This window comes from Parus major, chromosome 10 (genome assembly GCF_001522545.3).
Source record: "Parus major isolate Abel chromosome 10, Parus_major1.1, whole genome shotgun sequence".
Taxonomy (NCBI): domain Eukaryota; kingdom Metazoa; phylum Chordata; class Aves; order Passeriformes; family Paridae; genus Parus; species Parus major.
The window spans coordinates 10356381-10381099 of record NC_031779.1 but is presented as its reverse complement, the minus strand read 5'-3'; the positions used below and the strand labels follow the sequence as shown (position 1 = coordinate 10381099).

Here is a 24719-nt window from a genome sequence, read left to right as displayed (position 1 = left end):
CAAATTTTTGAAAATCTATCTGTTACTCATTTTGTGAACTTCTCTGTATTTGAATAGCAGTGAAAGCATCAATGTGTCAGTTGAAAGGTTAATGGCTCATCAAAAGGAAAAACATTTATCACACTGAGGTGGATCATCAAAAGCAGCACTTTGCTGCTGTTTTATCCAGAAAATGTTATCTCCTAAATCAGGATAGTGTACACATTTTAATTCAGTAAGTGAAAAAAATTACCTAATCCTGAATAGAAAGAAGAGATATGTATCACCATGCACATTAAAAAGTTTGATTTTTTTTTTCAGTACATAAAGTTGTGGGAGTCTGCAGAGCTTCTCTGGTATTTTATAATGATTTAGGACGTGGTTAGGAGGTATCCACTCTTCCAGCTACCAACATTTTTTAAAATAGTGTCCATTTTCCAAAGGAAGGGTATCAGTAAATTGAGCATCATGAAGGAATAATTTGCACAGAAGCATTGAAGCAGTCTGAGCCAGAAGGTTTGACTGAACTCTCATCTCTAATCTTAGTTAAACTATGCCAGAAATAAATGGGAATAAACAAAGAGATTAGGAAAAGAAGGCAGAAGAAAGTAATAAGAGTCATTAACATAATCTTCACTTGAGGAATGGGGCAAATGTAAACTGAAAGGATCTCTGTGTGTAACACAGACTATAAAAGGAAGACTTTGGTCCTAAAACTGATTTGTGTAGGCTTCTGAAGAAAAAAAAATATCCCACTATCCATCCAAAAGCGTTACACCTGGCCTGTGAACAGGTTTGGTCCCATGAAGAGAAATAAAGAAACCCTTAAATCTCCCCTAGAGCTTGGAAACTGGGGCCTTTAGAGTTGCTAACTTTGCAGGAAAACTGAACAATGGTAGAAAGATCAGAGCAAACCTCATTTTCCCTGCCAGACTCTCAGCCATGGCCTCAGGAACTCAGCCTTTGCCATGGGATAGGAGATTGCTGTGGCAGCACAGTCACCTCCTTTCACAGCTTGAGCCCAGGAACCACAAGGGCCCTGCAGAGGGGGAAGCCTCAAATGGGCAGTATCTAATTTGGTTTGTTTATGTTCCTATGTTCCCTATTGATCTGCACAGGGCTTAGAATCAACAGCTAAGACCAGCAACCTCCCCAATACAAACTGCAGAGGCAAAATAATCTCAGAATAATTCTTCCAGCTCCAAATCAGAAGAGACAATCAGATCCAGCAACTGGCACTGCTGGAAGTGGCCCCAAAGTCCACTTGTCACAAGGCTCTGCACAGAGATCAGTGTGTGTTTCAGTTTGGTGCTGCAGGCTGGGATCTCTGTCGATCACAGCAGAGGGTCTTCTAGTCTTTTGAATAAAGCAGAACAGGCAGCATCCATAAAGGTAGTGCATCAACCCCATAATGAGGTGAAACAGGTTCTCAACAGAACAAATGTAATGGGGAGGAGAGAGAGCAGAAGAACAACAATGTTGAAAATAATCCTTTGGGAACAGTTTAATCCCCAAGGACTACTACCAGAATCACTAATTAACAAATAAACTCACTTCAAAACAAGACATGGATATCTATCCTTTAACAAGGACAGGGACTGAATACCTTGGACATGCCACATGAGAAATATTTGACAGTCACTGAGATATGCCCCACTGGAGAAACTCCTCAGGAGACCACAAAGCACACAATATCTGTGCAATAAGACATAATCCTGTTCTTACCACATCATCTCATTTTTTCCATGTATCTTAGACCCTTAACACCTTTCTATAAATTCCAATACAGAAGGCACAGCACATCCAGTGGTTAGAAAAGCCCCTTTGTATTTGCTTAAAAGGAAAATAAGTCAGTTAAGAAAGGCAAACCAAAATATCTTCCTTGCTGATTTTCCATTAGATACCTCTGGGACTACCCCAGGTCTGTGACCAGGCAGCACACCCACCAAAAAAGACATGACATTTTGGAAGATCTTTCCTCCCTAAATAAGGGCACTGTGGATTTCAATGCTGTCAGCCTAATTTACAGGATACAGGTGTTAGTTATTCTTTAAAACAAGAGCCCTTCATACACAGGGTACCCTGCCTTGTTTCATCTTGCAGGGAAATCAGACTAAGAAATCTTTCTAGTGGTACAGATCACACTGCCTTCATGGAGCGCCTGGAAGGCCATATTCCTTCTCTTGTCACTTAGGAAGAAATTCATTCATCACTGAGCAAAATACAAGCACCAGATAACATGCTTCTCAAGCACATGGTATGTGCATTTCCAGCCAGCAGGTGCCTATGCACCAAGGTATGACCATCATTTAACAGATGAATGCCCAGTATTTGCACGTGAACCAGGATTCTTCACATTATGGAACAGCAAATGGACTTTAGCCCCTTCAGAAAAGCAAGCAATGAAATACTAGAATAATTTAACAAGTCCATGGTTTGCTGCCTGTGGATATTCGAGATCCACGAAAGCATGGACACATGCTCCTCCCCCAAGTTCCATGTTGTATATTCAGGATTCAGAGGCACTGATTTATAGTATTGTAATCTTTTCTATTTGTTCTTTTTCCATTAAAGTTTTTTCTCAATGCTAACAGGAATTTATTTTTAAGATAGTGGCAATGTAGGGTAGCTTGCACAGTGCATGGGTTGGCATGACCAATTCCCATGCTTTCAGCACTGCCAGGAGCAAGTGCCACAGCTAAAGAGCCAGGAGAGATCTCTGTCAACAGCTGGAAAAAACCTACCACACACTACTACTCTCCAATAAAAGATCAAGGTAGTGACCAAAGAAGGACTGCATCACTTAATTCCAGCAACAGCCTGCTCCGTAACTGATGCTCCATGCACACCTTCAAAGGACACTCTCAAATCATGTATTTTATTGTACTACAAAGTACTTGCCTTGTTCATTCCTAGAAGTTAGAAATGAAAGGAAAGAATAAACCAGACCAATGGCTTTGGAAATACATTCTGACTTCAAAAGGGCATTTGTATGTTGGTAGCTTCCATAACCGCCAGAAAACTAAAAACAGCAGGAGGCTGGGAAGACAGATAATTCTGGTGACAGACTGCAGAGTAAACAAATAAAAATGAAGCAGATATAGTTTTCATGTTTCTTTAAATCAAAGTTTCATCTTTTCTTGTTGTCACCTCTACAAAGGATTAATCATAACAGAAATTGTCTGCTGTCATTGAAGTAAGGAAATAATAGAAGTGAGAGGACATACAAGAGAAACAGAAGCCATCAGCATTTTAATAGAGCTTTAAAAATTCTATGAGGGAAAAAGTACTGGTTGATAACATATGGTTTCACTTCAGAGATTCAAATATCAGCATTGAAAACAAGAAAGTAAAGGAAGTATGTCCTATAATACCAGTATTTTTGTTGGAACAGTAAGTAATACATGGCAAGTGGCATAAGCTTCATTAGTATTTCCACAGCAAGAATCTCTTCTTTATCTGTGCAAGGCAATGTACTGGGGCTGAGGGTGGTAAAAGAAGCACTCAGTTGTTTCAGTAGTGTTTGGTTCAAGCTAAGTCACCAATAAAAAAAAGAATCAGATTTTTCTATACATCTGCTGTCTGGGTGATGTTTCTCTGAGACCTAATCTACTAACTTTGTGAACAAAAACAAGCTTTTACTACTGTTAGCTCTGCAAAACCAATATAACCATGGCTGAACAAGCTGGAATTTTTATTACTGGCAATGAAGTAAAATTCAGACAGAAAACAGCTTGATTGTCAAACACAAATGTGTGAGTTAGAAAGACTGGCTGTTAGAAAAATCACCTTTTGACTTGTAAACTTATCAAAGTTTTATCAAAAAGAGATGGACAGAGTGCAGAATCTCCTGCTGTCATTTTCACAGTTACTTCTGGAAGCACTTCTGCTGTAGGGTTACAACTCTCAGCCTTCTTCCCTTTCTGCCAGCCCCATCCACCACTCACACACACAACTGCAGGAGCAAGCTGCAGAGTGCTGCAGAGCTCCAAGGGCTCCTGAGGTTTGCCAAGAACATACTGGATTACTTGAAGAGGTAAGAGATGTAGAAGAAAAGGTGCAGCTTCCTTTGGAGCTCTGCCCTGCTACACTCTGGGCTCTTCCACTGCCCCCTGAAAGATTTTCCCACCTTCACAAGACCAAAAAGTACAAGCCTAGAAAAAACCCTTGCAGACTTGCTGACCTCCTGTAAGATTCCTGCACACTGAACTCCTCAACTCTTGGGATCTGTTCTGCTCCTGACAGGATCTGGAGTCCTTATTGCAGGGCTGGGGACCTGCTGTCCCACACTCCACCAAAGGCAGTCCTTGCTCAGGCTGAGCTGAACAAAAAAGGCAACTCTGTGCTCCTTACTCATCTCGTTAAAGGCTTGATCTCAGCTTTTTGTGAGAGGACCTATACAGCAGGATGCAGGGTGGTATCAAAGGTAGCTGAGACTGAGTTTGCCCAAGGACTGGAAGTACTGGAGCTGCACCACCACAGTGTCCTGCACACATCAGTGCTGATGCTCACACAGCTCTCCTGCTGCTGCTGGCCAGCTCATTCAAAACTAATTCATATTTTTCTGGATACTATTGCTCCACCTCTGCCCTTTAGATGCAACAAGAGATTTCTTTACTGGTTCAGATGAGGAGGAATCAAATTGGAAAAAGCAAATCCCATTAATAGAATCCTCTACACCTGAATGTGAGGTAAGTTTCTCCTGCCTCTCTAAAAACAAAAGAATGTTGTCGCTTGGCCCATATTAAAACCTCCTCCAATATCCAGGAAACAGTATTTTAATCTCTGCACAGCCTAAGATTGAGCCAAGAACGTGAGTTCAACAACAGTCTTTTATGTATCTGACTTAATCCCAAATTAATAACTTAAACCCTAAATAAATAACCTTTTCCTCCCAGGGCATTGAGCCACTCTAAGGTCAGCATTCTGTTTCAAGAGGAGCTGCCAGCCCCCTTTATCCATCCTTTAGGGACTCCTTTCTCAGAATATATGTGGACATTAACCATTCCAGCAGGGAAGAAAAAATTGTTATGAGAAGATGAAATCCCAGTTTAGACCATATTGCTTGAGACCATGCTTTTGGATATCTTCCTATCAAGATGTACTTCAGGTGATTCCAGCACTTGCCTTAGGATCCAAGATCTTATCAAAGAAACCCTAAGTTTTTTAATTTTTAACTATTGTTTCTTTTCTAACTACCAGACCTAGCATATCAAGTACTGAGGATACCCTGGGCCTCAGCTGTGCCAGGGCTCCCAACCCACAGCCACTGGCCAGCAGAGCCCCAGACAGGAGGGCAGAGACAGGAAGGAAGCACAGAGGACTGTTCCAGACAGCACCAGGCAGGAGCACTGGGAGTGCTGTGGTTAACTGGTCACCTGGTTTTGTTTCTTAAGGAATATTAGCCAGGGATTTTTTTTTGCCTAGATTATTTTTCTCATCAGTTGGTAACTTCAGTTTGATGGCTTTATTGTTAATTTCCATTTTTTACTGTAAATATCTGAGACACTGGATACCAGTGTTATCATTAGTTATGCCAGCAGACAAACAACTCATCTATTTCTGAACTAAATTACTTCTAATTGCACATTCAACTCTTGCGCTCTCCTTATGCATAAAGAACTTTATGTCTTTTTTTTAAAAATGCATGTCACTACAAGGAGTGAATTGACAGAGTGTTCACTTCCTGACATCATCATCACTGGTTTTTACTTTTACATTTGTATCATGTAAGCACTGAAGTATACAACAACCCTATAAACCAATAGGAAAACATGAGCCCTGTCCCAGTGAGTCTGCATTCCAAGATGGGATTTCTTGTTAGCACTAATTCTTTCCACTTTCTTGGACTGATTATCAAAAACAATTACAAAGAGCTGTGCAAACTATGCATGCTGTCGCCTGCTAACACAAATAAGATGTATCATTACTTGGGCTTTTTCCTAAATCCATTTTCCACAATGCAGTATGACCCTTTCCTCCCTGCCCTCCCCAGCAACACACTTGGAACAGAAATTACCCAACTGAGCTTAATTCACTGAACTCCCAGGCACAGCCAGTCATTCCTGAGCTTTTGCAACAGCATCTGAAATGCTCAAACTATTGGACTGAGAAACAGTTTTTAGTTTTTATATATATTTCCACTTCTATTTTTTTCTTTTTCAAACATCACATTGATTAAACTTTTGAATAGTACATTGCTTCAGCAAGATTTGGTGTCACTTCTATCCAGAAAAAAAAAATCCCACAGAAAAATAAATAACCACAACTCAAGTCACAGAGAGAAAAAATAATAATAATAAAAAAGCTCCTATAATTGAGACAAAGCTAAATAGCTAAATAAGATTTTTCAGTCCAAAAACCATGTGTAGTCCTTGCACCACAGTTGCTTATCAGTCACAAAGCAGACAAGCTACACTACGGCCTTGACTGACCATTATATATCATTCAAAGTTAACATTTTTCTGTTTGACCATCTTATCTTCCTTTATCTCCCTGCCTGAGTGAGGAGACCCACGAGTCACTAAGTAAAATATCATTCTAAATCCCAAAAGTCTTTGCCAAAGCACAATGTGATCAGTCTCAAGGATTTTTCAAAGAAGAATCTGGTGGGTTTAAAATGATGGCTGGAAATACTGAAGGCCTTTCCCCAGCAACTCCCTTTGTTTATCTGTGCTTTATTTATTTTATTTTCTATTTATTTGGGGTAATTTCTAATTCTATGATGCTAACATTCTCTGGGGAAGGACTGTAAAGTTTAGACCAACTTAGCAGTCCTAAAAATCTGCTGTTTAAGTAAGAGCAGTTAGAATCAAGCAACTGCTTTCTCTAAAGAGAGGGGTTTTTCTAAAAAGCAAGGAAGTGCTGACCCACAGATGTAATTCCCAAGTGTGAAACAACATCATGTGAGTGACATGAAACAGGCAAGGGACTCCTGATCCCAGGGCATATGAGGACAGAGTGCACCACAAAAGACTGAGCTTGCTTAGTTTCTGGTTGGAGGGTGTTTATCCTGAAAATGCAAATGCACGATCTGTGGAACAACATTGTCATGAGCTTCAAAAATTTAATAGCCTAATGTTTATAGAGAGTGACACATTTTGGAAGGATGCTATAAAAAAAGGTGAAGAAGATTTAAAGAGCAAAAAATAAAACAGACACAGTAATTAGAGTTTAGGTTTATTTTCCATGGACTGGATTGGAAGATGATGAAGTGTAAAGGAAACAACTGCTGAGGTTCAGCAGATCTTCCCCACAACACACAAACCTGGGCTCCAGAATGTGGGTACAGAGACAGGGCCAAGATGCCTCAAATCTGACTCTTGCACATGGCTCAGGGCTACTTGCAAAGCGCTTCAATGAAATACCACCCCACCCTCAGCACAAGCTAGATGAGAGTCAGGTGGCTCAGTCTATTAACACTACTCAAAAGGAAACACAGAGAACCGGTTTGTAGCCCCAAACAGAGTAGGGAGCTCCTGTGCAAAGCTCCATAAGCAAAATGTGGGCTATTTAACACTAATGGTCACCAATTCTGCAAGTGCAAGAAAGAATGGATATTAAACATATAAAAGAACAGTTAGTTACATTAGAGACAGTGAACGTGACCCCATGAAAAAAATGGGAATTATGAGAGTTATTGGGAGTGTATCTGGAGGAAAAGTAACAATTTCTTTCACTCAATTCTCCTCAAAAAGAAAGCTGTCACAAAACCAACTTGAGCTTCAATGCTTTGGGAAAACACTGTCAAATTCCTAGTAAGGAGAAAAATCAATTTCAGATGCAAGTTCAGCTTGGTCACAACTATTTGTGTAGATATGCCCTTTACACAGCAAGTATCTGAACTGACATGGTTACAAAAATAGATGAAAAATGTCTAATTTTTATTATGAAATTGTGTCAGCACCAGCTGAATCATGTAAAGCTAGGAGTCCATGATTAGTGTCAGTTATGACAGTTTCTATTCATAGTTAAACAACTAAAATTAATGTTCACAAACTACAATCAAGCAATTTACCCACCAACTGATTGTTTATGTTTTGTGCTATGAAAAACAAAATTATTTTTCTCCACAATATTACTCCTTTCTGTTAAGCAGAACAAGAATACATCTACAATTCAAAATGTCTGTATGGAATTTTAAGCATAGAACAGCACTAAAGCTTTAAAAGCTTTATGAATGACAAAAAAAATAATTTTTCTAGTACAGCAGATTAGAAATAAGTTTACTGCATTTTAGCTGAAGTTAGAGAAAAAAAATTACCCATTTGTTTATTTGTGTTTGTGTACACATCTGTGAAAATACTCCTCCAATATCAGATTGATTTATAATAATGGCCCTTTAAGGGCTATTGACCTTGGTGCAAATGATTAAGAGTACACTGTGTGTACTAAATAAAGGTTTTCAGGGTGACATCTGTTTACTAGCTATGCCTCTTTGTAAGCAAGATTCTGTCATTTCCAGGACAGTGTCCAGAGGGTGGGAAGAAGCTGGACCCTCCACAAAGACCTTCACCAAACAAAAGTACAAAGTAACAAAATGGAAAAAAGCTCTGAGAGGAGTTGATAGCAGTTTTGTCAGTGAGAGGACAGAGTTTTTAATCCCCCTGTGTTTTAATCTGTATTAATTAAAATCTGTATTTATAAGCTTTACAAACATGAAAATGACAGTTGAAGGTAGAATATAGTGGCAAAAGAAGAAAAGAAGAAAAAAACTTCTGCTATGTGTGACTGAACAAGTTAAAGAAATACTACAGACCACCATGGATGACAAAGTAAGAAGGTTGAGTAGAAACAGGCAGTAAAATGGGGGGGTTGGCATAGAGGCAGCTGTGGTGTGACATTCCTATCACAAATTGCCACAATTTAGCATTACATTCAAATTGTCACCAAATTACACTTGATAATTCAGTATCTTCCATACTTATTATATGTATTATTATACTACTTTTCCCATTCTCAAACATAAATCTGGAATAGTTTCATGAGATAATTATTAACACTAAGTCGGTTCTAAATGATGCAATTAATTAACTGATACTTCAACTTTTCCTTAATAACCTGAAGTCACCGAATGCAGAGCCACTTACAGCCTGTTCTGAAGAGCAGTGTCCTATAGCAAAAGGCAAACAAACAGCAACAGAGGACAAAGGCCATTAACAATCATTTATTTGTCCTAATTCAAGGACTGTTCCCCCCTCTGTTTGCTCTACTGCCTGGTCTAGCCTACAAAGTCTTGCTGACAAAAAATACCTTTTCTTCCCAAAGTTTTGCAAATATTCACGTCATGATTTCACACCTCAGCCAAACTATTTCCTGTTAAATCTGTCTGTCCAAAAGAGGAAAAATTCCAAAAAAGCACCAGTGTGTTGGCAGCATTCAGAGTGCTTGCAGAGTTCCTTGGAGCTCTCACTGCTAGCAATGCTGGCTGCAAAGGCATCATAAAAGCAGGCAAGTGGCTCATAGGCATCAGCTGCCAGAAACTATTACAGTCCAAAGGCTCAGCAAGGAGCAAAAGGCTCCATGTGCTCACTTCACTTGCATTTCACTTGCACAGTCCTGAATTCCTGGCACAGGTGTAACACAAATGTCCTGGGAATCCTTCCTATTGCAAATGCAGCTATCATTAGCAAAACTGGTTTTGCTGGTATACTTCATACCAGTTCCTCAGCTGAAACAAGCTATTCTAACAAAAGCATGCTTCCCTCTATCCACTATCACTATATCCATAACAGACATCTTTTCCAAAATAAAATATAGTTAAAACTCAAATCCCTCAATGATATTTCTGATCTAGGTAACATTCCTCATACAGTCCTGTCCTTGACTGTATTAAGACCTCACCTAAATGTGTCCTAAGGATAGTTCCACATGTCAAGAAATACAGGGAAGCTTTCTGTTGTGGAAAAAGCTGTACCATTGTATTTTTACCCTCAAATGGCATAAACTATGCTGCAACAAGCAGAGTAGTATCAGTATTGCTGCAATTAGAAGAAGACTTTACCCTACTTATGTCAGTAAGAGATCTCCAACCTGAAGAACAGACCATTGCAATTAACTGACACACGATGTGAGAGGAGATGCCTCAGCAGCTAGGACCCTAAACATTTGTTTCTGCAACATCTGATGGGTCCTTTCAAGGTCATGGGTAGAAGAAGTTTTCAAATGTCTGCAAAAGTATTTACTCTTTGTCCAAGGACAAAACGAAGAAACCCAGCTAACTGAACTGCAGTCTCCACTGTCTTCAGCAGGTGTTTTAGTAGTGCTCAGACTAAATTTTCTATACTGTCAGGAGAGAAAGGGACTCAGGACACAGCACAAAGATAAATATCCATTATTTTATAAAGAAACAGACAACAATTTAAAAATTGCACATGCATGATCATTTCAAAAGATAAGTGAAAAAAATTGCAGTAGATCTTCAATCAGAATCACACAGAAGCTGCAATTCACTGAGTGTTTTAGAGTGCTTTCTAACTATCTAAAAATGGAAATATCTGTGAAGCTCCTCAGCATGCTGGGACAGCCAGGGGCTTTCTTTAAACACTTTGCAAAATAGCACTCTCTCTTACCACATGAACTCTTAATTTCTGTTCAGAAAAGCACACAGCACTTTCCTACAGTGCATAGCTGGGCAGTTCCAGAGCCTGCTTCTTCACACAAAATCTTTGAAAAATGACTGGTAACTAAACTTGGCTTAATTAAGTTGACAATTTCACAGCTACTTTGAACAGCTCATTAACTGCAGGCTACAGCTTCTTTGCAGCCAAGGCTCCACAATACATCATACAGTGAACCTGCTGACAGGAGCTACAACTTCCAACTCATGTTTCAAGAGATCAGATTTATTACTGAAGTCCTGCTTCTTCTAAAACCTGTTCAGGCCTCCTATAAGAGGCACTGAAAATACTTTGCTCTGCAGTACAGTGCCACACATCACTGCAGATGAATGCTGCCTGTTAAAGGTGATGCTGTTTCACATGGGCTGCCAGGCTGAGAGTGGTGCTGGGGTGAGGACAAGGCTGTGGCTGAGCTGCACAGTTGAGGGTTGACTAAGTCAGGGGGTTGTATTCTACTTAAATTAACCACAAGCTAATTGGCAAATATCCTGTACATATGTGTATGGCCCTTGGACAGTCTGTTCATGTCTGTTCTAGGACAAAAGTATCTGTAGTTATAGCAATCAATTAATCTGCATTTAAGAACTTGTGTCTAAACAAATTACTTACTGCTGGCTTCAAATCATTCTCGGTATAGAGGTCAAGGTTTCCCAAACCTAACTCAGACCCTTAAGGATATGAAGACCTCTTGCAACACCCAGCAAAAGCACAGGGGCAGTGCTGTAAGCCATAATCCCTTTACCCTGGCAATCCTCTTTCATTCCTTTTTCTCTACATGATTAAGGCATGGTTTGCCTTTAAAAAAATCATTAAACTATTTTAGGATGGGCTAAAGGACCCTCCTTTAGAAGAATCTCTTAGAAATTCTACCTGCTGTCTTGGGATGCCCTGATGTTGGGAAAGATCATAAATAAAAAATCCACATCCCACATTCCCCCACATCCCTCTCTGCAAAATGGAGGGGGGAAAAAGAAGAAAAAAAATTAGGTATGAAGCAAACCCTTGCACCTCTTACAAAGTGTCAGGAAGCAATAGTAGTCAAGCATTTAAAGATTCCCAGGTAATATTTCACATGAGTATTTACTGAGTCTAGTGTTACAGGGGTAAGTGGAAACCAGATCCCAGAGTAGTCAAAGTGATTGGCCACAGCCAGGAAAGCGCTGCTCAGCTTTCAGGTGAGCTCAACACAACTCACTTCCTTGCTACCTTTGTCCTAGAATGTGCCCTGGCACAGCAAATCCCAACAAGTGGATGCAGCTGGATACTTCTCTGATCAGTCAGCTGGGGAAAAAATGTAAGGGACCATTGACCAAAAGCATCAGGTTTCCTGAAGGGGGTCGATAGTTCCTTGCAGGTCATCCATGGAGAAAGGGCAAGAGACTACATGGCTTCATGGCTAAACACACACTTGAGAAAACAACAGATTGAGGAAGACTGTGTCCTTGCTCAAACTGATGATGGGAGAATTCATCAGGTTTCTCAACTTTTTAGGACAAATCACTTTTCCAGTAAATACCCCTGTGGAGACAACTGTGACTTCTGCAACCAAACCACAGCTCATGGAGACCTCTGAGCTTTGCTGGACCCCACCACTTACACTCTCCACTGGCCTCTGGTCTTGGTTTAATTTCAGAAGGACTGACAGAGCAGTACAATATATCAGGGAGGCACCTCCTAACCCACAATAAATCCCGTGCACACAATAAAAGGGTAAAAATCACAGCTACCTCTCAACACCCACAGCCTGTACTTCCTAGCACAGCCCAAAGGCTCTCAGAAGAAATGGACAAAAAGACTGCCATTCCCTGATCCTGCACCAGGTCTATTTCATTTCCACAGTCTTTAAAATTCTCTGGTTTGCTTAGACTTTGTAAAGCAACCAAACAAGTTTACCCAACAAAGCAAAAACCACCCCATGAACAGTGTCCCACAAACTTAGCAGGGCACAGCAGGAGAGAGTTTATATTGCCCAAAGAGCCCAAGAGAGCCTTGTAAGAGCTCTTAGCAATTTGAACAGCCAAGATAAGTTAGCAGAAAGCTTCAGAGCTATGTAACCTACAAAAAGATGTTCCTTTCAGTTTAATTGGCATAATAAGAGATTGCAATTTCAGCTTGCTTTTTTTGACAGTCCAACTATGAATCTCATTCTAAGTAATTCGTAAGAGAGCTTACTTTTTTAGAAAATGTGAACTTCAGTCACTCTTCTCTGAAAATTTGGTGCTTGGCAATGTTCCCATGGTCACACTGTGACCAGAGGTTAAGTCTGAGGATGTGACAAGCCTCTGGACTTCCCACACCTCTCACCAACCACTGGAAGGGCTTGCACCCTCTGCCCCACTCCCCCTTGAACTCTGAGGCTCTGCACTGATACAAGCAAACAAGACAAAAAAAAAAACTCTTTCATATGTGTTGGGAAAAAAAAAATCCAACTTGCAAACAGTGACAGCAGAATTATGTTTCTCAGAAAACTATCATAAACTGATACATTAATATTTAGCCCTTGGAACCAAAAGTATAGAATGACCAACAAAATTTCTTTTTTTATTATTTGCTACCAGACCAGCAGGCTGCCACTGCTGCCTGTCCTTCAGGGACAGACATTAACTCTGCCCTTCCCACCAAAGCCAAGGGAGAGAGGGATGGGTCAGCTTCCTTACTGAGCAGCTTCATTAGTTCAGTGAGTTTTTAGCAGGATGAACGAGGATCATAAAAGCTAAATCTCTCTTTTCTCCAAGAATCTCGTTTTTCCTACTAGGTATTACTGCCAGACAAAAAAGTTTTGGATAAAACTTCGTTCCCAGCAAGCTACTGTTCAAATACATTCATTTTAAGGAGCTGTAACATGCAATAAATTTTCAGAAAACATAAATCCCTCCCAAAAAGTAAGCAGCTGCCCCATAGTAAAGTATTCCATACTTTGGAAGAGGTAGAATGTGACATTATCTGCTGAGGGAAGAAGTGTCATTGGTAGGTTTAGGGGCTCTGAGTGACAGCAGTGGCACAGAACTTGAGCTGTCTGTTCTCCTGACAGATCTCAGCTCCACAGCATTGCACAGCCAGGAACAACATCACCTCCAGAACTGAGGACATGCATAACATCATTAATTGACAGAAAGGGCAGAACAGCCCTTTCATCTGAAACTCTGCAGAAAGCTGATCCATTCCTACCAAAGACAAAAAAGAAAACCCCAAATACTACGCAAAGGAAAAGCTGCAGCAGCATCAATGTAAGCATGAAGCAGTGTCTGAGTTCACAGGACTTATTCTTCCTTTTGTTAATGAAACAAAAGGTGTTTGGGTTTTCAAAACCCCCTCTTTCCTGTCTATGAAATGTTTCATTCCTCTAAAATATCCATTTCACCCTCAAGTTTTTTCATCTGGAAGACATTCTGATCTATGTATAAAAAAAACCTAGCTACCCTGGTCGTGAAGTCCTCTTCAGAATGCAAACCCATATTTAGTTTCAGTTCATGTCCCCTGCTTTCTTCTAAACTCTTTCATTGGTTGTTCATGGTCCCTGCAACAGTATCTGCAGAAACAAATACACCAGATAATCACATTGGTGGTGTTGCAGCCGTAAGTATGTGCTAACACTGGTTTGGAAATTAATTCCCCATTCACAAGTTCCACGCAAGAGTACAATTTTTTATTGCACTTGTCAAGCCAGTTTTAAGGACATAAAACTAAAATATCAGTATCATATTACATGCCAAAATGCTGAAAAACGAGAAGTAAATCAGTATGTTCAGACTAAAGCCAGAAGAGGAGCATGAAGAGCCCTTGGTTTTGTACCTTTAAATAGATGCCTTGCATCTTTCTCCAAAGCACACTCTGCTGCTGAGGGCTGCTGGAGACAAAGCCCTGCACACATGGCCACAGCTTGGTCTGAGCACAGCCCCTGTGCTCTGGGTCCTTGGTGGCCCCAATCCCCCATGACACAGAACGAACATCAGGCATCCAAGTGGAAACACAGCAAAAGCTGGCCAGGCAGCCACACTCTGACAGGGGAGCTCTGCATCACCACTGCCCCACTGCTCACAGAATCATCCTCAGGTGCCAGTGGAGAGCAACACAGGAACAAATGTGTGGCCAAACAATCAAAAAAAAAAAATTCCAGGCCAAAAAATCCTTCTGAATGCTTAGAAATTTAATGTTTTATCTTCAAGAGTTATCACTCTCAAAGTTGCTCTACCAAAAGACACAACAACAACCCTTGAGCTAAAGACCTTAACAGGACTGAAAGAGTGTCATTTTAGTAAGAATTTGGCCCACTAGTAAATCTTTTTGGTATTTGAAAATAATACTTTGCTTTGGTTTGAAAAATAAAAAGCAGATATCTTACCAGAACTACCAGTGCCATCCACACTTCAGTACAAGCTCTGGGTTCCTGTATTTATAGATCTACATTCTGATACTCATCCTGTGCTGAAATCTTTGAGTTAAAGCTCATGGAAAAATGCAGTTTTTACTAGGCAGTTAAACTGTGTGCAGGACACATCACTTATGCTTCAAGTTACCAGAGTAATAGGTGTGGCTGTCCTCAACCATTTGTGGAATTTCTCACCAAACTTATGAAAAGTTATGGAGGAAGGAAGGGAAAAAGAAAAAAAGAAAAAAAAAAAAACTTAAAAATTGGAAGGAAGAGCAGACAGTGTTCCAAAAAGAACACATATCTGCAAACTAATCATCTCAGCTCAAGATAGATCTTGACCTACCTACATACCCCACAGACATGTTTGTGCATTTAAACCTGGAATTAAAACCACTGCTGTAAAACAGCGTTCTACACCTCAGTGTCAGAAGAGCCACAACCCTGATAACTCCCTGTCAGTGAGGAACGTCCTTCTGATGATGATGCAAAAGTGTAGCTACTCCTCAGTATAGAAAGATTTCATTCAATGTAGATCAAGGTTCTTTTGATGTGCTTTAATTAACAAACTAGAGTAGGTTTTTTTTCAAAGATTCTCTAGAAAGGTTTACTTTGCTGATCACTTACTGAGGTTGTTTTTCTGATTAAATTTTATTAGAGATAACAGAACCTCAGACTCAAAGCCAGAATAGGATAGTAAATGTATAACTTTAAAAATAAGTTGTCTTTTAGTGGCAAGTAAGATGGGGCCTCGTAAAGTTTCCACCGCATCCCAGCAGGGAGCTAAAGGTCACTGCTAACTCAAAAGGAAAACAATGGGAAGTAAAGGATGCCATTCTTTCATATTTGTCCAGTGATTCTGTGTTTTCTTTGTATGGATTTACTTAGGAAACTGGGAAGTCTAAAATACAATGAAAAGATTTCAATGTCACCGTTTTCCCCATAACAAGACCAATAAACTGTTCATGTCACTATATAAAATGTTTGATTTACAAAGCAAAATGCATCCTCCTTGAAAAAGGCATATAAAATGTTTGGTTTTCTAAGTAACCTTCAAATTAACATGGACAATAATTCTGCTTTTGCCAAAAAAAGTGAGTTCTCATTTCCAACAAAAAACAGATGCATCTTAAATATGATAAAATATTATTTCACAAACAGATTAAAAACCCTTAAAATTGTATCAGTTTAGTTCACTCAGAAATGAAAGACCCATCTGGCCAACAAAGAGATTTTCTTTACAACAACAAAAATGTGTTATCCTAATTTCTCAGGATCTAGTGCTCAAAAATTGTCTATCAGGTAATAAAGTGGCAGAACCAAAAGCCACATTTCCTCCCACTCCAAGCAAGGGTGGGAATCCTTATTTCAGTCCCTTATGCTGGAATCAGTCCTTTTCATGAGCAACATTTTATTCCCAAAACTGCTTTTAAACCTTGAATATTCCTTTTTCATTCCAAGCTTTTCTGCTATGCAAGGACATTAACCCTCTACATATATCTGCAGACTACCTTTGAACATTTAAAATACTATCAAAACCCATCTCAAATTACCTTGTCTACCACATTCAAAGCCGATATAACCTAATTTATGTCAACATATTTCCATGTCAAAAAGCAGGTTCTAGCTCTCTTCCTTTCCCCTGGAACAAAGCCATACATGTGGGAGCTGGCTTACAGAATGCTAAGCCTTTTGCTTTATGTAGAGTGACAGAGTTACAGATTTTACAAGAAAGAGAAAGAAAGGGCCTGGGAGTTTGATTTGAGGCCAACAGCACAACCCGTAGCAAAAGAGAACGGTCTGGAAGAACGCACAAATTAGAGACTGCTATTTAATTTCACAGCATGAAAACACCATCATTTATTACGTTTTGGCCCTAAAAGGGGTATCAAGAAAGAACCTAAAAGGGGCTGAATGCTGAAATCTTTTTGCAAAGCAGACGACTTTACCATTACTCCCTTGGTGCCTTTGAAAACTCAAAAATCTAACTCTGGGCAATAAAACTATTTAGTATGTCATGCACATTAAAGCTATTCAATTTGTATCTTGTCATCCTGTGCCAATTTAAATTACAGTTAAATGATGATACCTAATTATATTACCCAAAGAACAGATAGCAATGTGTAGGATGCCACAGGACCAAGCAAATTCCTACTGATCCTCCACTGGATGAATGGGTCTCATATATCAAAACATGGAAATACACATGGAAAATTGAGCTTGGGACACGACATCATGCTCTTTCTGCAACCTTGGAAACATTGCTAACAATGTTTTAATTCCATCCACAGCTGGTAAAGCAGTTTAGAGTGTGGGCTATATATATTATATCCATATTATATCCATACACACCACCAAAGTAAAGCACAACACTAAACTGTTCTCCTACATGTGCAGGTGCTTCTGTGCCCCGCTAATAAAATGACAACTTATGTAAATCTTGTATTGAAACTATTTCGCCTTGAGGCCATTTTGCTCATTATCATATTCACTTTAAATTTCTTTTGCTTTTTTGCTGACAGCTAATAAAAGCTTTAGCTGTCCCTTTCTCAAAATACTTATTTCTTCTTTGAGGACTCATTTGAAAGTCAGTTGAGATTCCAACAGCTTAAAAAGTATAATATTTTCAGTGTATTGTTACTATTGCTTAAGCCACCCAGTTCTGGAGTTCTTTCTCAGTGTGACAGCCAAGAGAGGTGAACAAATGTTCATACAATAACTAAAACAAAACAGTTATTTATCACTGTTGGTAGTGGCGACTACTATATCCAACTAGTGGATATAACAATTTCAATGGATGTTAAAAATAAATCTCATTCAAATACCTTTCCCTTTCTTGACTTGAACAATTACTTGAACATGAAGAACAAATATTAAAGCATGCAAAATGGAAAGCAAAACAGTTTCCAAACAGTATTTTTTTCTTAGATTCAAATGAACCATGAACAACTTTCTTAATAAGACATTCTACATTGTCACATAGATTGTAAGCATTCTCTAATCTAGAATTCATTGAATGAGAAGTATTTGCAAGCAGGTGTAACCATTTCGTATCTTTAATTTATACTTAAACTTAGCATTTTGGATGTAAAAATATGAATTATTGGTATCTTAAATAGCGAGGCAAAGCTGTTAACTTGCATTAGAATTTCACACCACATGTAATATTGGGAATGTTAGAAATTCATTAATACACCACCTCCTGTTATTCTGCCTGGCTTATAAGTACATTCTACAGGTAGAAAATTTCTCACTGTAGATGTACTTACTTCAATCTCAGCCATAAAATTAAGATAACAAAAGGTGCAACACAGTAAGAAAAAGATCTAGAACTGCAGAAATAAAGGCTTGGTTTTAATGCTTCCTCTATTGACAGAGTCAGGTGGCAGGAAAGGAAAAGCTTAGTACTTAACTAAAATAACATAAATTAAACTAACATAACATTAACTAAACAAATATAAAATGGCCAGAGAGAAGATGCAGAGCAAGCTCAGACAGCAGCACTGAAGAACAATGGAAAAGGCTCAAGAATTTTCAGCTGAAAGGAGTTTCAGTGAGGTTTTTACCAACAGTAAATACTCCGAAAATTTAGGGTCTAACCTTGCTCATCTCAGTCACACAAATAATTGCCCTCAGATGCAGTGACACATTTTGCATGAGTTTGTTTGCATGACAAGAAATACCAATAATAATGCTTTAGAAATTGAGAACACAGCTTATGCTGTCTTTGTAGTGTAGCCATCTGTATACTGTGAGTGATTTATAGTTTGGGTTTTTTCCAATTTACATAACAAACAACAGGAAATTTAAAAAGATAAAAATTAGACCTAAATATGAGCCCTGTTCACATGACACAACACCACTTCATTTCATACAATTTAAAACTTAGACTCCCATCCCCTGGAGAAAGGGTTCATGCCTTACAACAACAGTATAAAAAGCATCAGTGTGAAAAGTCTGGAGCCCTAAAGACTGAGAAAAGTTCATGTGTCTCAGCGTGGGAAGGATCCTCTCGGTGGAAGCGAGGATCTCTGTACAGGAGAGCTGACGTCAGTGGAAGTGGGAGGGAAATGGTGATGGGAAGTTTTCAGGGAAATGATTGAGGATAGTTTCACTGGGAACAGGGAGGATTCAAGAGAGGGTGGATGGCCTCAGTGGAAGCATGGACAGAAAGTGTGGGAGTATCAGAGGGAGGGAGTGCTGGTGTGTTCCAAGGGAAAGGAATTACCAGACAGGGAGGAAAACAGCAGACAGCTTAATGGACTAAATAATGTGCTGTTAACTGCTGAAATGAGATCCACTTCAGCCCTGCAGGTGCCATATAGCACACAGCCTATGCAGAATTATGCAACATGGGTTTGCAGTGACTGCAAAATTCAAAGGCAATTTCAGGGTTTGAATGCAGAAAACTTACTGGCTGTAGGAGCATGGATTTAAACTGGCTGCCCCACATCAGCTGATAAATCAAGAGACTATTTCACATTCGGTCCTTCGGACTTGGGAGTAATTTTAATTTCAAACAAAGGAAGTTTGGATTTACTCTCTGATCCCCCTGCAACCAAATGCACATATTTCTGTATTAAATGTACCCGACAGGGAGAGTTACTCAAGGAAAGAGGAAGGAAATCTTACATACGTAAAAGAATGACAGAGCAAAATCAAGGTGCTACAGTGTATATTAATGTGCTGGAGAAGAGCCACACACACACAGGATGCTGGGATAGCATATGATTATGAATATCCAAGCCAATTTTAAATAAATGCCCATGAAGTCCTTATGCCTTTCAGCATTAACTCCACTTATGTTACAGATTAAACAGTTATCATTCTAAAGGTGTTTAAGCAGGTTTCTATAAATCCAAGTACCTTTATCACAAATTCAACTACAAATATATCTGAAAATCATAACTAATATATATGAAAAGGTCAGGCTGTCACAATTTTGAGTCCACTTGCTTGAGATTTTTAGAGTTAAAACTAAAATCAGGGAAACTTGTCTTTGCAGCAGTACTGGTTAAGTGTAATTTGATATTCTTTATGTAGCACTGGATAATCAAACCCCAGTCCTTGCATCCAAGTCCTGCTCATCTTTCACTGGTACAGGATTTAATCTGTGGTGGCAATGCCTTGAAAATTAAGGGAAGAGTTTCCATGGCTGGTTCATTGTTTAAATATGGCACTTATTCCAAGGCACCCATAATTTTCAAATAAAAGCCACATATGAAAATACTAATTAAGGAGGGAGATCCAGGTGCCATGACCTGAAAGAGGTCTTCCATTTCTCACATACTGTCACCATATTCATACACAAGAGAAATAGGTATTACAGCATTTACCTCTGCACGCACACACTTTCAGGATTATTCTGCAAATTTGGGTGGATTAACTTAGAGTTCCCCATACTAGAAAAGAACTTTTTTAGCTGCAGTTTATAAATTGATGCAAATCACAAAATACTGTATGCTTACACCACCCATCCAGAAAACGATCCTCTGCTATTTGACCAGGAGAAAGATGTAACAAGACAAAACCAGAGTAATTCAGGGGTTAATTAGCAATAGATATATGCCATTTTACGACTAACAGGGGATGTTTTTTCTCTATATTACATTTTCTGACTTGAAAAATGTGCACTATAGCTAGCAAACTGATTCAGTCAATATTATTGCACTATCTATTACACATGTCTTAATAAATTTAACACTAATTCCAGACAAAGTGAAAACACTGAAATTTACACACAGGCCAAGTTTTGTTCATAGTTCTAACACAGCATTCTGTTGGCTTTAATCTGAGAATATATGACTTAAAGCACCCTGAAACCAAGTGAAAATGTCATTCAGGCAGACTACTGGCAATGCACACAAATTCTGGGTGACACCACCAGTCCCCAAAGCACACCAGGTTTGTAGCATTTCATGTTTGTGTGAAGGAATCCCTGGGGCCATGAAGAGTGTACTACACACTCTGAGAAATAGCAATGGTTCTTAGTAGCACCCTAACTCTTACAGTTCTTCCCCAAATCAAAAATCCTACAAAACAGCACAACATCCTGCCCAATGCTCCTTTTGCCTTCAGGAGTTTCAGGCTCCTGCACATTGTTTTCAATTTTCTCACACTTTCTTTCTTTCCAAACAACTTCACTGTGCTGTGAAAACTACTCTGCAGTAATCCCTTGCCCCAGCACAGTCTCTGAGACAGCACAGTTATCTAGCACTCTAAGAACTGCAAATCTGATCGCGCTACACACGCTAATGATAAAAGCGGAGAAAGAAATACCACGCTGCCTGACAGCTCTAAGGACTATTACATGATTTTGCACGTGAAAATAATGTAGATGTGATGTGTCCAAAAGATTTTGTATTCAACTGATCACAAACACAACTCCATTTTCACTTCTCAAAACCCATCTCTCACAGAACTGTGCTAAAGAGTGATGACAAGGGCAGAAAATGTGACAGAGTGATAAAAATCTGAGTGACTGTCAGTGAGATGACAGCATGCATACAAACCAACAGCAACCTATAGTGTCTGGCTGAATTATCCAAACCTAGTAAAAAGAATTTGTACAAAGTTCTTGAAGGCAAACAACAAAATTTAACAAAATTAAGACTGCTTCCCACACATGCTTCTGGAAATAGGTTTGAGTGATTTTTTCCCCTTAAACAATCATACAGAAGCCAAATTCACAGAACAAAAAATTTAAAAGACTATTTTTTATTTAGGTTTTCTAACATGCAATTATAATCACTATTAAAAATTCAGCTAGCAAAGCAATTGCCAGGAATTTGATGACAACTTAAGCTTCCTCAGTGTGGTTGCTGTGTTAAACATGCCGTGAGCACGGCTATCGCGTGTGAACAGGGCCGTAAAGTTCATTTCCTGTGCAGTGTTGTTAACACAAAAATTTAGTTTAGTGTACCACCATTCAGCTTCATGTTCTGTATAAATTATTGTTAATTCCTCCCCAGCTCACCACTCTCAAAGTGTCTGCTAATTTTCTAGACTTTTTTAAACTATGCAACTTACTAAACTATGAACAAAGATTACTAAATCTGAATGAAAACAATCAAAGAAAAGCACCCACATAACTGAAGTAAATTGTTCCTGGTCAATACTCTAAAAGTTATCTTAATATGCAAGTAAAAACCCTAAGAAAACAACAAATCATTAGAGTTTCTGTTAGTCTGCAAAACTCTTGACATTCAGCTACATCTCACTTGCATATCAAGCCTGTATCTTATATTTACAGCGTGTGTATCTCAGCTCTTATCACAGCAACCAGAACAGATCAGCCATGTTATATAATATCCCCAGGACTGCTACAATGTGATTTTTCTTACATTGGCAACTACCATTTTTACAAATAAAAACAGTTTCAAAAAAAAAAAAAAGCAAAAATATAAATCCTATAAGATTAGGAGCTAAATACAACTCATAAACAAACAGTCCATCGATAAAAAGCAAACAGACGAGAGAGCACGCCACACCACCATCTCACTTCCAGGAAAATAATCACAAATCACGATTTGTTTTCAGTATGTGTGTGTCATCTCCAAATAGTCTTGTGTCGCACCTCTACTCAAAAGTATGGGAGCAAACACATGGGGAAAAACCGCAAAAAAACACCCTATTTGTAGCAATAGACAAAGTCAACAAGTTGTTAATGTAAATCAGTACCCAGGGCAAAACATGCTGCCACTCTCCCTTCAACTTTCCGAACGGAGGAGGTATGCAAAGTGCTCAGTCCAGCTCGCAGATCCCTGCTTCCAGAGGGGACGAGCACAAAGAGCCGCCCGGCACAGACACGGGGGCAGCGCATCCCCCCTGGGGACCCCCAGCTTCACAAGCAAGACCCGTGCCCCCGGCTCGAACGAGCGATGAGGACAATTAACATCGCTCTCCTTCCCAGAATTAGAAAAACTCATTTTGTGGAATGAAGAAAGAGGCTTGGGTACCTCTACAAAGCCGCCAAGACACTGATTAGTTTATAAACGAAAGTAAAGCCCGAGCCAGGAAAAGCTCCCGCACAAGGGCAGGGAGACTCCTTGGGCTCAAGCGCTACAGCCAACTCCTGTTCTGAGAGAAACAGTGCTCGTGTTTAGCACCCTTTTTACCTTAACATTGGGTCTGCCGGTCTGGGCCTCTGCCTCCATGCTCTGGCTGTTCTCCCTCTTGTCTTTCTTAGAGGAATTAGTCCTCGCCTCATAAGTGGATGTGTTGTAGCATTTAATGAATAATCCTGGGACGGGGTTGCCTTGCTGCTGTTGAGACATGGTTGTGTTGGTCTGGTGAGGGAAATTGTACTCCTCAGACTCATTGCTACTGTGACAGATCACTCTGCTGTCAGAGAGGTTGGTGCTTGGAACACAGCCCATGCTTTGTGGCCACCTGGGGAATACTTCTAAATTGTATATATATACGTGTACATATATATGTATATATATCTTTCCTTCCCGTTGGTATTTTCCCCCTGCTTAATTTTTTTTGTTAACAGGTTGAATCTCTCTCCTGCGTCTCCGCTACACTCTGAAGCATTGCCATCGGTCCCTTCTACACCACCAGAAACGTGTCTGTTCTCCTCGTCCTCCAGGAAACCGGTCCTTTTAGCTCAATCTCAGCAGTGGGCTGGGGAGCTGGAGGGGAGGGAAGGGGGGAAATCAAGAACCGGTCGACTTCGTATTTTCACAGATTATTATTAATTTGTCTAAGCCATCTGAGAATCTTGGTAAGGTTTTCTTTTCTTCTTGTAAAAGAAAAAAAAAAAAAAAAAGAAAAAAAAGAGGGGGTGAAAAAAGCAAAAGCAAAAATAACAAAAAAAGCCCAAGCCCCAAACCACACGCTCCCCGGCTTCGGCTCGGCGCTCAGAGCGGCCGGGGGCACGGCTCCATCTCCTCCCCTGAGCCCGGGGCACGGCGCATTTTCCACCCGGGCTTGCTCCGCGTTACCGATTAACCCGGGACCGGGCCGGGGGCCGCTCCCCACCTCCGCGTCCGCGCTCCCGCCGAGCAGCGCTCACTCCTCGCGGTCCCACTCGGCGCTGCGCTGTGCCGGGGGTGCGCTTTGGGGTGTGCTTTGGGGCCAAAAAAAAAACCAACAAAAAAATCAACGATTTATTAAAAAACAACAGCGGAGAGTGAAAGCCGGCCGGCCGCCCCGGGGAGCCGGCTGCGCTCCTCACGCCGCGCTGGGCACGTCCCGCGCCGCCTCGGTCGCGGGCGGGCGGGCGGGCACCGCGGGGGTGACATTCAGGTTCCCGTCGTCGGAAGGAAGGAAGAGCCCCCCGTCAGGCGGCAGCGGGGCTCTCCGGCCGCCGCAGCGGCATCCCGGCTCAGCGCGGCGGGGCAGGGGCGGGCCGGGCCGCGGGGAGCCCCCTCGGGGAACGGGGCACGGCCCGGAGGGCTTCCCTCAGCCGCGGGGGCAGCCGGCGCGGCGGGCGGACGCATCAAAGGGCCTCCATGATGCGGTTGGTTTTTTGGGCAGAGAAGTGATGCGAAACGGCGAGAGGGGAAAAATTAAAAATTAAAAAAAAAAAAGGGCAAGAAAAATTAAAAAGAGCGAGAAGTAGAAGGAGAACGATCCTAGCGTCCCATCCCGGCGGCAAGGGCTGCAGCGGCGAGAGGTCCGGTTCCCGGGGCCGTGGTGTCTGCATCCCTCAGCAGGGAAATGCCTGGCTCCCCGCAGCCGCCGTCCCTCGCGCCGCGCTCACCTTGTTATTATTGATGTTCCTCGGCGGCGGCCGCGGCCCCTCC

At 40.6% G+C, this 24719-nt stretch overlaps 1 protein-coding gene across 7 annotated transcripts in view; it reads right to left on the bottom strand.

The window, feature by feature from the left end:
* PDE8A (phosphodiesterase 8A) overlaps positions 1–24719 on the bottom strand; it is a 152167-nt gene that overhangs the window by 101609 nt on the left and 25839 nt on the right. For 6 of the 7 annotated variants that reach the window (XM_033517077.1, XM_015638907.2, XM_015638902.2 and 3 more), the window contains exon 1: positions 23085–24174. The exons of the other annotated variant lie outside the window; for it this stretch is intronic. In XM_033517077.1, the coding sequence (XP_033372968.1) occupies positions 23085–23345 (261 nt within the window). In that variant the 5' untranslated portion in view covers positions 23346–24174. Of the gene's footprint in view, positions 1–23084; positions 24175–24719 lie in introns of those variants that run through there. 7 annotated transcript variants of the gene reach the window in all.